We start from the raw sequence: 17500 nt of genomic DNA, 5'->3' as shown, positions 1-17500 counted from the left end.
GGGGGCACTGCAGGCGGAGGCTATTCCGAGGGTTTCCCCCCCGCCCCGCTGTCCAAGAGTGCGCGCGACGCCCTGCTAAATGGAAAAGCGCTACTTCTTCTGCCCCAGACTTTTCCTTGCATTCGAGGGGTGCGTTTGGGTATGGTGCAGGTGTGTGTGAGAGAGAGAGAGGGAGAGAGAGGGAGAAGAGAAAGAGAGAAAGAAAGGGGGGAGAGGAAAGAGAGGGAGAGGAAAGAGAGAGAGAGAGAGGAGAGAGAGAGAGAGAGAGGAAAAAGAAAGAGAAAGAGAGAGAGGGAAAGAGGGAGGAAAGAGAGAGAGGAGAGAAAGAGAGAAAGAGAGGGAGAGAGAGAAAGAGAGAGGGAGAGAGAAAGAGAGAGAAAGGGAGAGAGAGGAAAGAGAAAGAGAGAGAAAGAGAGAGAGAGAGAGAGAGAAAGAGAGGGAGAGAGAGAGGAAAGAGAAAAAGAGAGGGAGAGAGAGAGAAAGAGGAAAGAGAGAGGAAGAGAGAGAGAGGGAGAGAGAGGAGGGATAGAGAGAGGCGTTGGACGTGGCTGAAAATCTCGCTCTCCTGGAAAAAAAGCCTTGACATTTTAAATCGCCTCTCTCTCTCTCTCTCTCTCTCTCTCTCTCTCTCTCTCTCTCACACACACACACACACACACACACACACACACACACACACACACACACACACACACACACCACGCACACACTGTCCAGTATTGGGCCGAACAGGACAAGGGGATCAGAAGTCCCCTCTGCTTAGATTGCTTAAAAGAAACGCTCCGGGAGGGAGGTGCGGGAAGGGTGAAGCTCTCTGGAGGAGGTCCAGCCTTTTCTGAGGGTTTTTTTTTTTTAAAAGAACCGTCTATTCCTCTGTTAGGCTTGAATTTCTCCCCCCCCTCCAGCCCGCCCCCCACCCGGAAGGGCGCGCCGGCGAGACGGGCTGGGAGGGTGGGCGAGAAAAAGCGAGGCGAGTCCCTTTGGCCCGCCAGGCGGTTGCAGCCGCGCTCCCGTCGGGCTGGGGGGGGGGTCAACCTGTGTGAATGCCACCTGGTGGATGGCAGGGCGGCCTCCCGGCCCGGCGCTCCTCCCCTCCGCCTTCCCCCGAGGCCGGTGGCCAATGGCTCCTTCCCCCTCCGCCTAGGTCCCTGGCAGAGCGACCGGGGGCGTTGGAGAGCTTTCGCTGCCGGTGGCGCGCAGAGGGACGAGCGCGGCGGCCGTTCAGTCGAAGAGGTCCGAAGGCGTGAAAAGAGCCAGTCCGAGGGGGGGGGAGGAGAGGCAGAGAGAGGGGGCGGCCAGCCGCAGCCCCCCCCCGTCCCCCGCCATGCCTCGGTCGTTCCTGGTGAAGAGCAAGAAGGCGCACAGCTACCACCAACCCCGCGGCCCCGACGGCGACTACGGCGGCAGCCTGGAGAGCGTCTTGGCTCAGATCTGCGCAGGTAAGAGCGGGGGGGGGGAGCGCCTGCCCGGGGGGGGGGCGCGCAAGGCGATCGCCTCCGGGCACCTGCTCTCCCGCAGGCGGAGGAGATCCCGGAGAAGGTCCGGGGTTCTGACGGGCGCGGCTGACACGGAAGAGCCGCCAGGCTGCCCCGCCCGCCCCGTCCGCTCGCCGGCTGAGTCGGCCCCACGCGCGGAACCCACACAAACGGCCGGTCCCACCTTAATCCCTCGCGTCCCAGGAAGGATTGCCGTTGTCAGACTCGTTCCAGCGTTACAAAGATCGTGGGAACGGCTTGGGACCCGGGTTGAACTGCCTCGATCCCCTGGCTTTGATTCAGCCCCCCCCACCTCGCACACCCCCCACCCCAAAATCGGGCATCGGCAGCATCCTCGGGAGAAAAAAAAACAAAAAACCCAACGGTCTTTTTTTCTTCTTTTCTCGTTCCTGGACAGACCGTACGGTTTCGCACCTGGCTCTCCCCGAGCGGGATCTCCCCCCGGGTCGCCTCTCCCCGGCTTCGCAGCTTCCCGATGGGGCGGACGGCAGCTCCGATTCGGCCCCCAGCTGCGAAAGCAGCAGCAGCGTGTGCGACCCGGCCGCCGAGATGGAGGATTTCTGGAGACCGCCCTCCCCCTCGGCCTCCCCAGGTAGGGACTGAAAGAGGGGACGGAGGGAAGGCGGGCGCGTTTGAACCCAGGGCGCGTGAAGTAGCCAGGTCCGCTTGCCCAGGACCTGAAGAAGATTAGGCTGATTCAGAAGACCAGGGTTCAAGCTAGCCATCGTCTCGTCTTCACTGGGAAGGCTGTTTGGAGTCAATAATAATAGACGTACACGCAGGGTCTTTTTTAAAAGGGGGGGAGGAGAAGGAGAGAGGGAGCGTTTCGGAGCTTTTCCCGACTTTGCGCCCTCTCCTATGGCAAGGTAGACTTTTCTCCGTTGTTCTTGCATGGGTGGAAGAGTCAATGGCTCCAAGTCTTGGAGTCGGCGTTACCCCGGTTTAGTTTGATGGCTTCAGCGTCGACCCCTTTCCTCGTTTGAAATGCGGAATGAATGAATGGTGCCCCCGTATTTGGGCCAGGACTCCCTAAAGGTCGACTTTAAAGGGAGGGGGGGGGGTCCTTCGGTTTCCTGCCGAGGAGCCAAATCGCTTGGAGTTCAGCGAGGCTTCCTGGAGTTGGGGGATTGGACGTGTCAGGTGCCTGGAGTCCTCCGCTTCCTTGTGCAAGAAGACCCCCCTGTCCCCCCCGTCCTTCTGGGACCAGCAGGAAGGGAAACGAGGCTTTCCCTTGTTCTCCCCAAACAGTGCCAAGAGCGCGTGGCTTTGTGCAAAACTCGGTGAAGTTTTGGTGTAACGTGTGAACCTTATCTCCTCGAAGATAAGGATCGGGGCGGGGAGAGGGAGAGAAGACGAGGCACTTTGGGGCGAAAAAAGGAGTGTGAAGAGCCTGCATGCAGTACTGCCGGCTGACTCTGCTCACTGCCAGGAGTTCGATCCTGACCGGCTCCAGGTTGACTCAGCCTTTCCGTCGTCGGTAAAATGAGGACCCAGATTGTTGGGGGGGGGGCAATAGGCTGACTCTGTAAACCGCTTGGAGAGAGCTGTAAAAACACTACGAGGCGATACATAAGTCTAAGTGCTATTGCTATAACCCCCGGCGTCACATTGGATCGGACCCACTCCGGGTGAAATCCCCCAGCGGGTTGGGGAGAGAAGCTGAGCTCCGGAGGTGGGGGACGCGTGCTGGAGGGGGGTTAGGCGACGGGTTGGCGTTGCCCCACCAGGAAAGGGCTGAGCAGCCCAACTTTCCTCTTTGGGGGAAAGTGAAGGGAGCGGAGAAAGAAAAAGGCGCCCCTGATTGACAGGTAGTAATAATAATAATAATAATAATAATAATAATAATAATAATAGTAGTAGTAGTAGTAGTAGTAGTAATAGTAATAATAATAATAATAGTAATAATAATAATAGTAATAATAATAATAATAATAATAATAATAATAATAATAATAATAATAACAACAACAACAACAACAATAAAGTTAGAAGGGACCTTGGAGGTCATCTAGTCCAACCCCCTGCTCAGGCAGGAAACTCTATACCATTTCGGACAAATGGCTGTCCAGTCTCTTCTTAAAAACTTCCAGTGTTGGAGCATTCACCGCTTCTGGAGGCAGGTTGTTCCACTGGTTAATTGTTCTAAATGTCAGGAAGTTTCTCCTTAGTTCTAGGTTGCTTCTCTCCTTGATTAGTTTCCATCCGTTGCTTCTTGTCCTGCCTTCAGGCGCCTTGGAGAATAGCTTGACTCCCTCTTCTTTGTGGCAGCCCCTGAGATGTTGGAACACTGCTATCATGTCCCCCCTCGTCCTTCTCTTCGTTAAACCAGACATACCCAATTCCAGCAGCCGTCCTTCCTTTCTCCCCTCGTCGACCCAGAAGCAGCCTCGGCGGGCAACCGCGGCTCCTTCTGGCGACCATTCCAGAGAAGCGCCGTCTCGGGTGGTTCCTTCGGCCTTTGATGTGGCGGGACGCGGGAGGAAGCCGCGCAGCTCGCCGCTTGGCGAGGCCGATCCCTTCGCAGCCGTTTTCCCTCCGCTTCCCCCCCCCCTCTCCCTCCCTCCCGCCTCTCTTTTTCTTGGTTTAACTACAAAAAACAAACTTCCTCTTTTTCAAAGAGCCGGTTGAGAAGTTTTACGGCTGGAATAAGGAAAGCGTAAAAAGAGCCCTCCGGCAGTGAAAATGGGAAATATTTTTTTTAATGTTTTATTCTTTTTTTTAAAAAAAACAAAACACTCCGAAATTCTGAAAACGTCTCTTTCTGGCGTAAAACGAGAGAAAGCCATCTGTTAGTTTTATTAAGAGATAATTCCCGTTAATTAGGAAGGTGTGTCATGGTGAGAAGTGAAAACAGCCTCCAGCTTCCCCCCCCAATAGAGAGGGTCAAAAATTTGACCGAGCTGGATGTTGTGTGTAAAAGTGTCAATTTTGGGCCTCAGGCCAATAAAACGAGAAACTCAGCTGGTGCACACATTAAGGAAGAATTTATTCAAAGTCGCCCTAAAGTGTAGTTAGTTTTGTGAGGCGGGTGGTCCAAGTTGTGTCACAAGTAGTGGAGGTAAATATCATTGGGGCTAGCAGGATGCCTGTGGAATTTTTCCTGACCACTCTTTTTCACACTTCCGTGACATAAAAAAACCTGTTTCATTAAAAAAAAAAAATCAAACCCAAACCTGCTTAGAAAAACACCAAAGTAAGCAGCCAGTAGGAATAGCAGAAGAAAATCCTGAAGGACTTGGAGGCTGGCTAGTGGGAGGAGCAGGTAACAATCTGGCAAAACCATGCCTTGAAATTGTTTTATGTGCCTCATGGGAATAATTTTGGGGATGAGCAAGCTCCTGCTATTTTACGAGCTTGCCTACATTATCGGTACAAAATTTCAAAGACAGTATAAACCCGTTAGCAAAGGTTCAGGTCCCCTGGAACGATTAATGAAATCACTGACAACAACTAAACTCTAAAATCCAAAGCTGAAGGTGATTTATTCAGCTTCAGATTTAGTCAGCTGCCCCTGGGTTTTATAAAATACGTTTCTGTGGAAGATCTGTCAAGACAACCTCAAAGACTTTCTGGTGCGTTCGTTCAGTTAGTCACCAGCCTTTCACCAACTGAAATGACCAGAACAAGAACAGGATAATTTGGGAATATCTACAGAACTTACTGTATTCCTTCTTTGCCTGTGATGTGAATGAAAGCCCATCATTGAAAAGTGGCATGCATTCATAATTGTCATAAGACAATACAAATTTAAAGGTAAATTACTTAAAAGGCAATTAAATTTCCCTTGTCTGCCAGGCCTACAATAAAAAAAAAAGATTTTTTATTCCTTTGCTGAAACACATCCTTTAATTTCTTTATAAAGTTGTTTTATCTCCTCCCCACACTTACGAAAGTTGCTTTGTTGGTACATTATCAGAGGAAATAGTCTTCAATTACATCTTCATTGGTTAGCTAATACAAAAACAATAATTATGTAAAATACAAGAGGGATGTGAATATTTGCTGCATTTCTTTTCATTTGGACTCTCTTTCTGGGGGTGGGGGGGAGGTTAATGGCTATTAAAATAGTTATCAGGGTGGATGTGAACAATCTCAAAACATATAGATCAGAAGATAAAGCTCTGGGCTCCACCAGTCCACCCATCTGCTACTTTATTTTCTGATAAAACCTCATTGTGGGAAGTACAAATTATACTTGACATTGATCCTTTGGTTTTGCATCATTTAACCGAATACAGAAAGAAAAGAAAGACAGACAGACTTGTGAGCACATAGATTTGCCCTCTCAAGTCTTGATACTTGTTTTCATTTTTTGTTTCATTTTAACTGAACCTATAGTTTTTAAACAAAATTCTCAAATTTTAAAAACTATATATATATAACGTGAAGATTTTTTAAAACCCCATAACGGAGCAGTTTAATTAATTCAATTAGTTAATAATTGCATTTAAAATGTCTAATTCAGGGTAAAGACACACCTTGTACTTTCCAGGTGGAAATATAATAACGTATCCAATGTTTGTAAAGCCAACGCTGCCTGATCTGAAAAAGCTAAGCAAAGTTGGACCAGGTTAATATTTGAATGGGAGGCCAGGGAATTCTCAGAGAATTCTGTAGATTAAACCTATAAGTGAAAACAAAACAGAATTAAACCCACACAACCTGGAAATACCGGAAAAGATAATGGCAGTTCCCCTCTGTACTGTTGTCAAGAAAATTACATGGATGTGCCCATGATGTATCCAGAAATTAAGTTTGACTCATAAATTTGAAGTGTCAGTTTAGACAAAAAAGGCAAGCAGCTGAATTTATAAAATCAGCAGTGTTGTAGTCCAGTTTCCCTGATTCGGGTTGCAAGAGTTGATCGTTTTCAGAGGAATCGTTGTAGCAATCGGCAGTCTGACCACTAGCATGTTGGAGAGAAATGTCAGCAACTGTCTCTTTTTCTATGTGCAGAGAAACAAGAAAACCAAAAGAAAAAGTTACAGCCTAAAATCTTTATGGCCCAAGTCTTTTTATTTTGCTGCAGATAGATATAGTTTGTTTGTTACAAAGACAACCTGAACTATGTGTTGTTTGAATTTGTTTCAATAAGTTCTCACCTGGAGATTTTGTATTATTGTGTTCAATCTTATTAATGTTGTCATTTGTGGAGTTCTGCTTTGGAAAGCCTAGTCCCACCTCCTCTTAAAAAATTCAAATCCCTAAAGTTTGTGATGATGCTGAAGACAACTGCAACTGGTTAAATTCTAATCAAATCCCAAATGGGAAGTGCTTTTGCTAGTATCTCTTCAACACATCATATTTATATGTCTCATGTATTTAGAAGATGGGCAAATATATTGCTGAAGAAGGTTCATGCAGGCGATCATTTCTGAGACAAGAAGAATGATAGAATGAATCTCATTGGTTTTGTGCCAGGGAAAAAAAAGAGGTGGAGAATTAATTTCCCTTTAATCTCAACATTCTACAGAAAAGGCAGTGCAGAGTTTATACTTTTGAAAACAGCCTTTTTCTGATTTTGAGCAAAATGCAGATGGAAAATATAACATTACTGCATATAGAAACCAGACTCAGGTCATGAAAAACATTGAATTCATATGTAGATGAGTAATTATTATGAAGCTCATTTAAATAAGTGAGGAGAGATTGTTCAGAATTATTATTTATGGCCTACAGAAGTGTTTAATTTTTTCACTGCATGTTATTTCAGATAGAATGTTTTGTGTTTATTCGAAACCCTAGATAAATGAGAGAGTAGTTTGGTAAAGCAAATTTCCCTCCCCTCCCCTCCCCTTCCCTTCCCATCCNCTCCCTCCCCTTCCCTTCCCTTCCCTTCCTTTCTCTTCCCTCCCTCCCCTCCCCTCCCTTTCCTTTCCTTTCCTTTCCTTTCCTTTCCCTTCCCTTCCCTTCTCTTCCCTTCCCTTCTCTTCCCTGCCCTCCCCTCTCCTCCTCTTCCCATCCCTGCCCTTCCCTGCCCTGCTCTGCGGCTTAGGAGTGCATGAGCTTCCTAGTAATCGTCTCTATTCTATTTGTATCTTACCAGCTTCTGAGCGCTCCATCTGTCCATCCTTGGATGAACCCTCCCACTTCTCCCTGCCCCTGAAACCCTACACATGGAGCAGCCTGGGAAATACTGAACTGAGACATTTGGTACAGAACTGCAGGCCTTGCTCAACTCTGGAACATGGCCTCTTCTGTGAGCGGGGATCTGAGCCTGTTCTGTATGCCTCAGAGCGCAACTCAGCTCTTGGACTCTATGGTGACTTTGGCTCTCCTGGACTCTTTGAGCGGCCAGCGGCAGCCCCTGGGATCTTTGTGGAGACCCCACCTGGACTGCAACCGGAGAAGAGTGTAAATAGCATCAAATTGGAATCGGAACTCCTCTGTCGCCCTCTGTTGCTCAGCAGTGGCTCCTACAAATGCATCAAATGCAGCAAGGTAGGAATTGGAGGGGCCAGACCAAGGATGGGCAAACCAAAAGGCAAGGGTGGTCAAAACAGAGGTAGATCAATGATCTGAAGAAGTGATGGGAGGTGGGGGTCAGAGTGTCACATGACTTGCCTTGATCGTTTATTGATCATATGATTCAAAATGGTCTGATGCATCAGGCCAAAAATGTATTCTATTTTTTTTTTTTTTTTGCGCAGTGATCAGTCAACTGCCTACGGGAAATCCACGGCAGGACATGAAATCCAGGCTCATATTCTCCAATATCCCCCCCACCAAAATCTAGTATTCTGATTCTGATTGTGGGATGGTATACATAGCTATAAGTCACCATTAATATATTTTCCCTTATATGAATAGATTCTTCATAACTGTGTTCATCACATACCATATATCACGAAAGGTCTAGCATCCTTTACATAAAGCAATCCAGTTTTCAATTGAACTAATCAGTTGATTGAGTTATGGATCACAGGTAATATATATACCTGGAGCCCTAGTGGGATGGATGACAACATTAAAAGAAAACCAAATGCCCCCGAGACCCGCAGTAGAAGAAAACATGAAATGGGAGCAAATAACATCAAAAGGGAGGAGGACATAAGGGTGTTAATAAACCCAAACATTGACAATGAAGGAGCAGGTAAGAAGGTCCAAAAAAAACGACAGAAGAGAACACAATGCAAAGGAAACATCTGGAATACAAATTGACCGACTAGGACCGGTGACGCAATCTAAGAGCCGGGTGCAAATGTCAGCTAAACCTATTTAAGTCATCTTTGTTAACTGGCTTTTTAGCCCTGATGATGTTGGGAGTTCCCAACGAAAGCTTGGCGGTTTTAGCTTAAACTGAGAATCCTTGAATGAAACCATTCTTAGAAAACTACTAGAATACAATTCCTGGGAGAACAGCATTAACTGTCAATAGCAAACCACTTCTTAGGAATCCTTTCTATGCCCATGTTGTCCTTTGGTTATTGCTCAATGGTATCACCAAGGGAAATCCTTGATCAGGCAACTTCAAGAGCAGAATCTGCCATGAGCTTTGGTCCCGAACACTGATGTTTTCCTTCACCCTTTGTTTCTCAGGACTTCTCTACTCCGCATGGCCTAGAGGTGCATGTTCGTCGTTCACACAGTGGCACCCGGCCCTTTGCTTGCGAAATGTGTGGAAAGACATTTGGCCACGCTGTTAGCTTGGAGCAGCATAAAGCTGTGCACTCCCAGGTGAGAGTACAGGAGGAGATGACTCTGGGTGGGGTGGGGGTGATGGAGTCTCCAGGTATCAGAGGGTATGAAGACGATCAGATGGACCTTAATTCTGAGTGATTCCTCCAATTGTAGCTCATCTGGAAAAAGACCCATTAAAGCAGGGGGCCTTCAAACTTGGCCCTTTTATGGACTTCAACTCCCAGAATTCCTCAGCCAGCACTTAAGACAGGATTCAGTCTGCATCAGCAATGGGCGGACTATAAAATGGAGGCCCTTTGTGAGAACTTGTTCTCTGCAAAAGTTAAGCGAGGTATCTTCAAGCTGGGGCAGGGAAGTGGTAAGGATCAGCTCTGTATGTAGGTATACACCAGTGATGGCGAACCTTTTAGAGACCGAGTGCCCAAAAACTGGCCCCGCCCCCACTCCACCCCCTTCCCCGCCCCCACCCCACCTGCCGGCAGGGCCACTTACCACCCCCAGGGCCTGCCACAGATCGCCCAGGCAGCCCAGCAACACCATTGTGGCCATGCCTCTGCCCGCGCCGCGCAGCATCAACTGTGCACAATGGGGTGTGAGGGCAGAGTCTTGTCTACGCTGCCTGGCTGCCATGTCCTTGACTGCACTGCTCCGCGCGGGCCACGCTTGGGGGTGACTCTCCTCCAGGGGGGCTGCTGGTGAGGAGGGGATCACGGGAGGAGGCAAGGTTGGGCAACAGCACGTGTGCCCACAGAGAGGGCTCCAAGTGCCGCCTCTGGCACGCGTGCCATAGGTTCGCCACCACTGGTATACACACACTGTTGCCTGTAAAGAGAAAGAGGATGTGAAAAGCTTTTAGACGGACTAATATATAGTTTGGGCTGTCACATGGAGCTTGTTTGATTACAATAGACCCCGTTGAATTCTTTCTATTATATGAAAATCGGAGTTGTTGGAAAAACCCGTTTTAGCATCAGGATGGCGATTAAAGATACATGATAAACTAAGCCAAATTCAAATTTGGTTGCAATTATTTCTTTAATATATCAACCATGGTTCTTTTTTGGAGGAAGCACAAAATACAGCTATTTTTTAGGATAGCTACTTCAATCATTAAGGGGAAACAGCTATACTTGATGCAGGCCAGCAAGGGGAGGAGATCAAAGGAAATATACAGGTAGTCCTTGACTTATAACCACAACTTAGCCCAAACTTTCTGTTGCTAGGTCAGACGTGTGAATTTTGCCCCATTTTACGACCTTTCTTGCCGCAGTTGTTAAGTGAATCAGTGTAGTTGTTAAGTTAGTGACATGGTCGCTAACTGAATCTGGCTTCTCCATTAACTTTGCTTGTCAGAAAGTCGCAAAAGGGGATCACATGACCCGGGGACACTGCCACCGTCATAAATAAGAGTCAATTGCCAAGCATTTGAAATTTTATTATGTGGCCATGGGGATGCTGCAATGGTCATAACTGTGAAAAATGGTGATAATTCACTTTTTTCAGTGCCTTTGTAATTTTGAACCATCACTAAATGAACTGTTATAAGTCGAGGATTACCGTTTGAACCAGGGTGCCTTCTTAAACCTGAAACTGAAAAGAGAAGTTTTAGGGCTGAATGGGAATGGAGAACAAATTTCCAACTAAATTTGGAAAATGGTATTCCTTCCTTGATTTTATCACTACAGTTTCCCATCCTTTCCGTAAGAATCTTCTTTATAAGGTTACACAGGAATGTATGAAGACAGAAAATTCATTTCAGGGACAACTGCACTTTTATTTAGTTTATTTAATAAGGAAAATACGTTGCCATAGATGCTTTTTAATTACATTGTAAGGATGGTCAGTCAGGGCTTTTGCTCATCCAGTTTAATTCTTTACACTCTGCATTTACATTGCCTAAGCAGGATACTTAGTATAAACCTTGCTTTTTTCCTGCATTTTGGATTCTGTTCAGATATTTGCATAAGGCCCAAGTCACATGAGGGAGACTTAAAGGTGCTTCTCATCGCCCATGTAATAATAGATCTTCCAGTTTAATTTGATGAGTCCTTGTGGTTCGGCTTCTTCAGATTTGCTTCAAGGCGATAAACAGTTTTCCACAATCCCTCAATTACCGTAATCAGAATAGAGCTGGAAGGGACCTTGGAGGTCTTCTAGTCCATCCCACTGCTCAAGCAGGAGACCCTGTACCATTTCAGATAAGTGACTGTCCAGTCTCTTCTTAAAAACCTCCAGTGATGAAGCACCCACAACTTCTGACACTGGTTAATTGCTCTCACTGTTAGGAAGTTTCTCTGTTTCCTTCTGTGTTGGATCTACTAATTTCATGATACTAATTGGAAATTGAGAGTTGCAGCCCATGTGAATGGCTAGAACTTGCCTGTGATCTAGGTGATTGCTCTTGGAGAGGAAGTTCTAGATTAGACTGATTTCCATTATGAACCAGTAGACGTAGGCCTAATTACTATTATTGTAATTAAATCTTGCTTTCTCCATAAACGTCCAATTTAGACTTGAAGATAGGCCGTGGAAAGGATGGCTTAAAGCAATCTGAACTGAGTTTTCATGTCTGCTACTGCCCGTTTGCTTCAATGGGAGCTTGTAGGCCTTTTCAAATTACAGATTTGGATAGGTTGACCTAGATCAGGACAGTATAGTTAGGGTGTACTGTTCATTTTTTGAAAGAAATCTTGCACTCAAGCAAATCCTATGATTAATTTTCAGATTTTGAAAAGGGATTGTACAGCATAAGTCATACTGGAAAGTAATATATTTTCCTTAACACCTTTCACAAGTGTTTTATTTGTTTTAACATTTGGTTATAGCAGTATCACCTTCCTTCCTGGCTTTCCACACAACCTACACTTGTGGGAAATTTTCTTTGTAGCTCTTAAAGCACAGAGATATTTGGTTTTTATGTCTGGATAGCCTGTCCTTTCTTTGGGATGAAGGTATGATCTAGATCAGGGGTCCCCATGGCATGCCAGCAACTGATCCGCACAAACAAGGAAAGCCCCATCCACAGGATGCAGGCAACACACAAAAGTACACCTCTTCCGGTGCGCGGAAAAACCTCTCTCCATGGAACCGGCCCAAAAGGTTGGGGACACTCCGATCTAGATCTATGATCTATGAATTTCTAGAATTAATAAATAACAGTCAAACAATCATTTGGTCCTTCTGTTCCGTCTGGAGAATTTTACATATAAAAAGATTTTGAGCTGCAATACACCTCCATTTGTTGGGTGAGTCAGTTATCCCCACAGCAAACTCAGCTCATTGTTCCTTTGTGCTGTTCACACTAAGGCAGTTTCCTGGGGCTGCAAGTCAAACTTTCCAAATGAAAACCAAGAGGAACAAGACATTTGCATAAATGCACATTTCTTCCAAAGCAGAAGCATTTTAAGCTTTAAAAATCAGGTTTTTGCCATTTATTGGAATCTTTTCCCTTTTCCCAATGTAACCACCGCTAAATTTCAGGAAGCGAGGTATAGACCAAAGTAGGATTTTCCCTGCACGCAGTGGGTCTTTCTGTGAAGAATATATATATATTCTTATATATTAGGGCAATTAATTTTATAAAAAGGCTAATTGATTCTTCCAGTCTATTTTAGAAGTTTGTTGCTATTCATTACTTTCTGTAGGAAACTATCTAGGTGGGAAAGTTTCCTGAATATTCTGAAATATGCCCAGACCCAGATTGTGATCCATTAGTAGCTAGCTAGGGGTATTCTGAGAAGTAAAGTCCATATACCTAAAAGTTGCCAAGTTTGAGAAACCCTGCACTAGCTCTGCTTACTTTATTTTTCCAAAGCTTAATTATTTATAGATAATTTATAAATATTTTTATATCTGGATGACAGCGATAGAGAGACAGAGTGAGATAGAGAGATAGAGAGAGATAAATGAATTATAATGTAGTTTAATTCTTTTTTCAAAAGTATTCCAGATCATTAATAACATTTCCTTAATCCCTTCTTCTACTAAGATTCTTTCCTTTTTCAGATTGTTCTTTAAAACGATATGCTAATTTGTTTTACAAAATAGACTTTTTAATCAACTTTTGTTATGTGGTGAATCAATTAACGAGGATAAGACCATTCATATTTTAGCTGTGTTGCTGTGCCTTGTATAGTTTGGTAAAATCTGTTTTCTTTTTGCAGGAACGTAGCTTTGACTGTAAGATCTGTGGGAAGAGCTTCAAGAGATCTTCCACTTTGTCCACACACCTTCTCATCCACTCAGATACCCGGCCTTATCCATGTCAGTACTGTGGAAAGAGGTTCCACCAGAAATCTGACATGAAGAAGCATACTTTCATCCATACAGGTGAAGTCTGCATTTTCATCCAGCTTCATAGATACATTGCCTTTTCTTAGCGCTGGGATAAATGTATGGTCATTGATGTACCCCACTAGTTCCTTTTAAGTTTTTTTCTCTCTCTCTTCATGATCATCATCTCTTATAATCTATCTATCTATCTATCTATCTATCTATCTATCTATCTATCTATCTATCTATCTATCTATCTATCTATCTATCTATCTATCTATCACCCATCCATCATCTATCTATCTATCTATCTATCTATCTATCTATCTATCTATCTATCTATCTATCTATCTATCTATCTATCTATCTATCTATCTATCTATCTATCTATCTATCTATCTATCTATCTATCTATCTATCTATCTATCTATATCACCCATCCATCATCTATCTATCTATCTATCTATCTATCTATCTATCTATCTATCTATCTATCTATCTATCTATCTATCTATCTATCTATCTATCTATCTATCTATCTCATCCATCTATCCATCCATCCATCCATCCATCTACCTATCTATCTCATCCCTCCCTCCATCCATTGTACCAATTTTTTTTAGTAAATCATGGAGAAAATTTTAGAATCAGTATATCTGCTACTATTAATTCATTTCAGAAAGATGGATAGTGCTGATTGAAATGGAAGAAATCTTATGCTAGAGGGTTATAAGACTTAGCCATGTACATGGAAATATATAAAATAAGTGTAATTTTTTTCTTATAATTATTCAGCCAGAACAAAGCAATTTGGTGTGTGTTGTTTTTAGACACTATGTTAATCATCATCACTTTTCCATTTTTCTTAGCACTAGTCAAAATATGGGGGAACATAGTGAAATATAAAATATCTGCTGATTGATCCTCTACCCTAATTTTAGGAAGTTACAGTTTTTCAGTAGCTACAAAGAAGGGCTATATTTTAAAGGCAGGAGGAATGTTCCACTGCATCTCTTCTAATTAATTCACTGAAAATTAATAGATTTTTGTACACCAAAATCCTTGCAAAAGCGTGGGCTCCATAATTAAGGAAATCATTCCTGATCAGATATAAAATTCACCAAGTGACCTTGAAGATGTCACTGATTCAATTCTGCCTATCTAGCAAAATGTTCATGCCTCAGACCAACCTATTGTTCTGTGAAAAAAATGAGGCATCTTCCTGCTACTTTTAGAGGACCTAACACCATCTGCTCTGTGATACCCCTGTCCATTATCTTACAACACAGGAAATAAGGGCTACCAAGAAAGGAAAGACAGCTATCTCAGTAATGTAAAAAGAAGGTGTGCTATAGACCAGGGGTGGGGAACGATGACTCTTTTATGACTTGTGGACTCAGTTCAACTCATGTTGGCTCAGGAATTCTGGGAGTTGAAGTCCACAAGTCATAAAGCAGCCATCGTTCCCCACCCCTGCTATAGACCAATAAATGGACAAATATTGAAGCTATATCCACAGGAGTCCTTATTAATAAAGCTGGGGACATTTTTTTCTTGTACCAGCATGAAGATTTGTTTTCATGCATTTTTCAGGTATAAAGAACATTTGCGTTTGTTCTTGGTTATGTTGAGCTAATCCACATAAATGCATCCTTATATTATAATAACAACTATTATATACTACTGTTTGATATTGCTTCTCATGGCTCCAGTGATCAGGAATATTATCATGTAATTCCCTAGACTGGACCATACACACATTCAGTGTTATAAGTTTGACCCATCGTGCAGGCTAATTTATAATTAAATTATAAAATCAATCAATCAATCAATCAATCAAATAAATAAATAAAAATAAAAGCAATTTCTTCCATACTTTTAGACTGGGGGAAAAGGGGAAGCATCCTATTTCTACAAAAAGGGCATAAAATATATTGAGGATATCGTTTTCCTGGAGTGAAAGATGTTAGTTTCAGAAAATGCTAAGAATAATGCTTAAAAGAATTAGACAGAGTTATCTTATTTAAAAAATGTTTCTTGTTATGTAACCTGCTACTAGTACTACTAGTCCCTATGAAGCTTCATGATATAGGAGATTTTCCTGCTCCAGATACCCAGGCAAACCCTTGTCTGTTTCGATGGGTTCTGTTACATTGTGCTATCTTATTGTAGATTCAAACTTAGCCGCATTGGTAGCATCTATATGAAATGAAATGACTTTATTTTAATAATTGATTAACCCTAGATAAAAGAAGATCACATATAAATCAATAAAAAATAAAGCAAAAAAAAAAAGGCATCACAGATATAAATCTCTTAAGAGACAATCATGAATTTTAGCAAGAAGCCACATTTGTTTAATAACGAAAAGCTTTAAAATCGAATCATCCTGTGTTTATTGACCATAGCTTCTTTGTGTGACTGGGACATACTTATATCTCATACTTATATCTTAAGTTGAAGAAAGTTCACGCTGACATGTGGCTTGTGAGGGTAATAACACCTTGCTTGCCTCTCTAACAGTTTCTAAAGCAAGCAGCAGTAGTCAACAACCACAAAAGTAACCTCTTCTACTAGGTGAAACACGAGCAGGTTGTAACTTTCATTCTGCGCGTGTGTGTGTGTGTGTGTGTGTGTGTGTGTGTGTGTGTGTGTACGTGCGCGTATGCATGTATGTAGATTTCTTGGTAAGGCTTTTCAGAAGTGGTTTGTCATTACCTTCTTCTTAAGGTTCAGAAAGTATGACTGGCCCAAAGCTTCCCAGCTGACTGTGTCCAAGAAGGAACTAGAACTCATAATCTCCCAGTTTCTAGCCGGGTGTCTTAACCGCTACATCAAATTGGCCTCTTATTTTTTTGTCTTATTGTGTGCTCTAAAGTTATTCATCTAGTTTTTCCAATGGAATAACTTTAGAACTGTGTGTGATGATGGACAAAGAGGCATAAACTCAAAAATCATTTTCTCTTTTTTGATCAACCCAGAAAGTAAGGCAACGAATAATGGAGACAAATGAAAAATAACAAGAGATTGACATTTACATGAATGTTTTACACAAGAATTTCCTTTTAGCTAACTTAATCAGCACTGACAGCTGCTATAACTACAACCTGATCCTTTTTGTATTGAGGAGTTCTTGCTATGGGATGAAAAAAAAATGACGCAGTTACGTCACAACACAACCTCCACATTTTTGTTCTCATGCACTGAGGTTGGACACAAGTTTGGAAGTCATGGGGTTTGCACAACACATATTTTACTACTTGCCCACACTGGCTTGTCTCTGTGGATTCCTATAAGTATAGCTAGAGTGTCTATAGTTGTTAAGACACTGTCAGAAAAGACTACCCAATAGGTTGTCAGTATTATTTGAGGGCAGGTCTTAGCCACATAGCACCTGCTGCTCCTTAAAATGGCATCCATTGTTTGTTTGTTTTTAAAAATAGATTTATTTGGACTGAAATTGCATAAAATCACCAAATCATGAGATTTTTGAGGAGGCTTGCATAAGATCTCATGAAGACATACATTTTTTGAGCAGGACTGAAAGTCTCGATGAACAAACTGTTGAGGAATTCTATTCTTCTTGTCTATGACATGTCAGCCATAATTCTTGGAAAAATCAGTGTTGGAGCTATCAGATTTGGACTTCAAACACCCAGATGATCATGAAATGGCAGCAAAATGTTTAAGTTCTCGGTATACTCCTTTCTAGAAATATTTTATCCTTCATATTTCTAGCCAGAATATCTAGGATTGAATACCTAGGACAGGGATAGGCAACCTTGGCTCTTTTATGACTCGTGGACTTCAACTCCCAGAATTCCTGAGCCAGCATGGCTCAGCTTGGAAACCTCTTCCTTTCCCCTCAGCATGGCTGGCTCAGGAATTCTGGGAATTGAAGTCCACGAGTCATAAAAGAGCCAAGGTTGCCTACCCCTGAGGTCCTAGGATGTAGGACTGTAGAATATCTGCATCTCCTCTTGGACTTTCTAGGTTAGTTTGATAGGGCTGCTGTATTGTCTAACCTGGTATCCATCTTCTCATCCTTTTCAGGTGAGAAACCCCACAAGTGCCAGGTGTGTGGCAAAGCT

The 17500-nt window shown here is 43.5% G+C and overlaps 1 protein-coding gene across 1 annotated transcript in view; it reads left to right on the top strand.

The window, feature by feature from the left end:
- The first annotated feature begins 1324 nt into the window (after nt 1–1324).
- Nucleotides 1325–17500, top strand: part of GFI1 (growth factor independent 1 transcriptional repressor) — a 16317-nt gene continuing 141 nt past the window's right edge. The window contains exons 1-6 of the mRNA XM_029284704.1: nt 1325–1439; nt 1894–2088; nt 7543–7937; nt 9036–9173; nt 13301–13466; nt 17463–17500. The exon at nt 17463–17500 is cut by the window's right edge and continues 141 nt beyond it. Coding sequence (XP_029140537.1) covers nt 1325–1439; nt 1894–2088; nt 7543–7937; nt 9036–9173; nt 13301–13466; nt 17463–17500 — 1047 coding nt within the window. The remainder of the gene's footprint in view (nt 1440–1893; nt 2089–7542; nt 7938–9035; nt 9174–13300; nt 13467–17462) is intronic.

Source organism: Protobothrops mucrosquamatus, unplaced genomic scaffold, assembly GCF_001527695.2.
Source record: "Protobothrops mucrosquamatus isolate PMUCROS unplaced genomic scaffold, P.Mucros_1.0 scaffold854, whole genome shotgun sequence".
NCBI lineage: Eukaryota > Metazoa > Chordata > Lepidosauria > Squamata > Viperidae > Protobothrops > Protobothrops mucrosquamatus.
The sequence above is the reverse complement of the archived record's forward strand: the minus strand, read 5'-3'. Positions and strand labels throughout refer to the sequence as shown.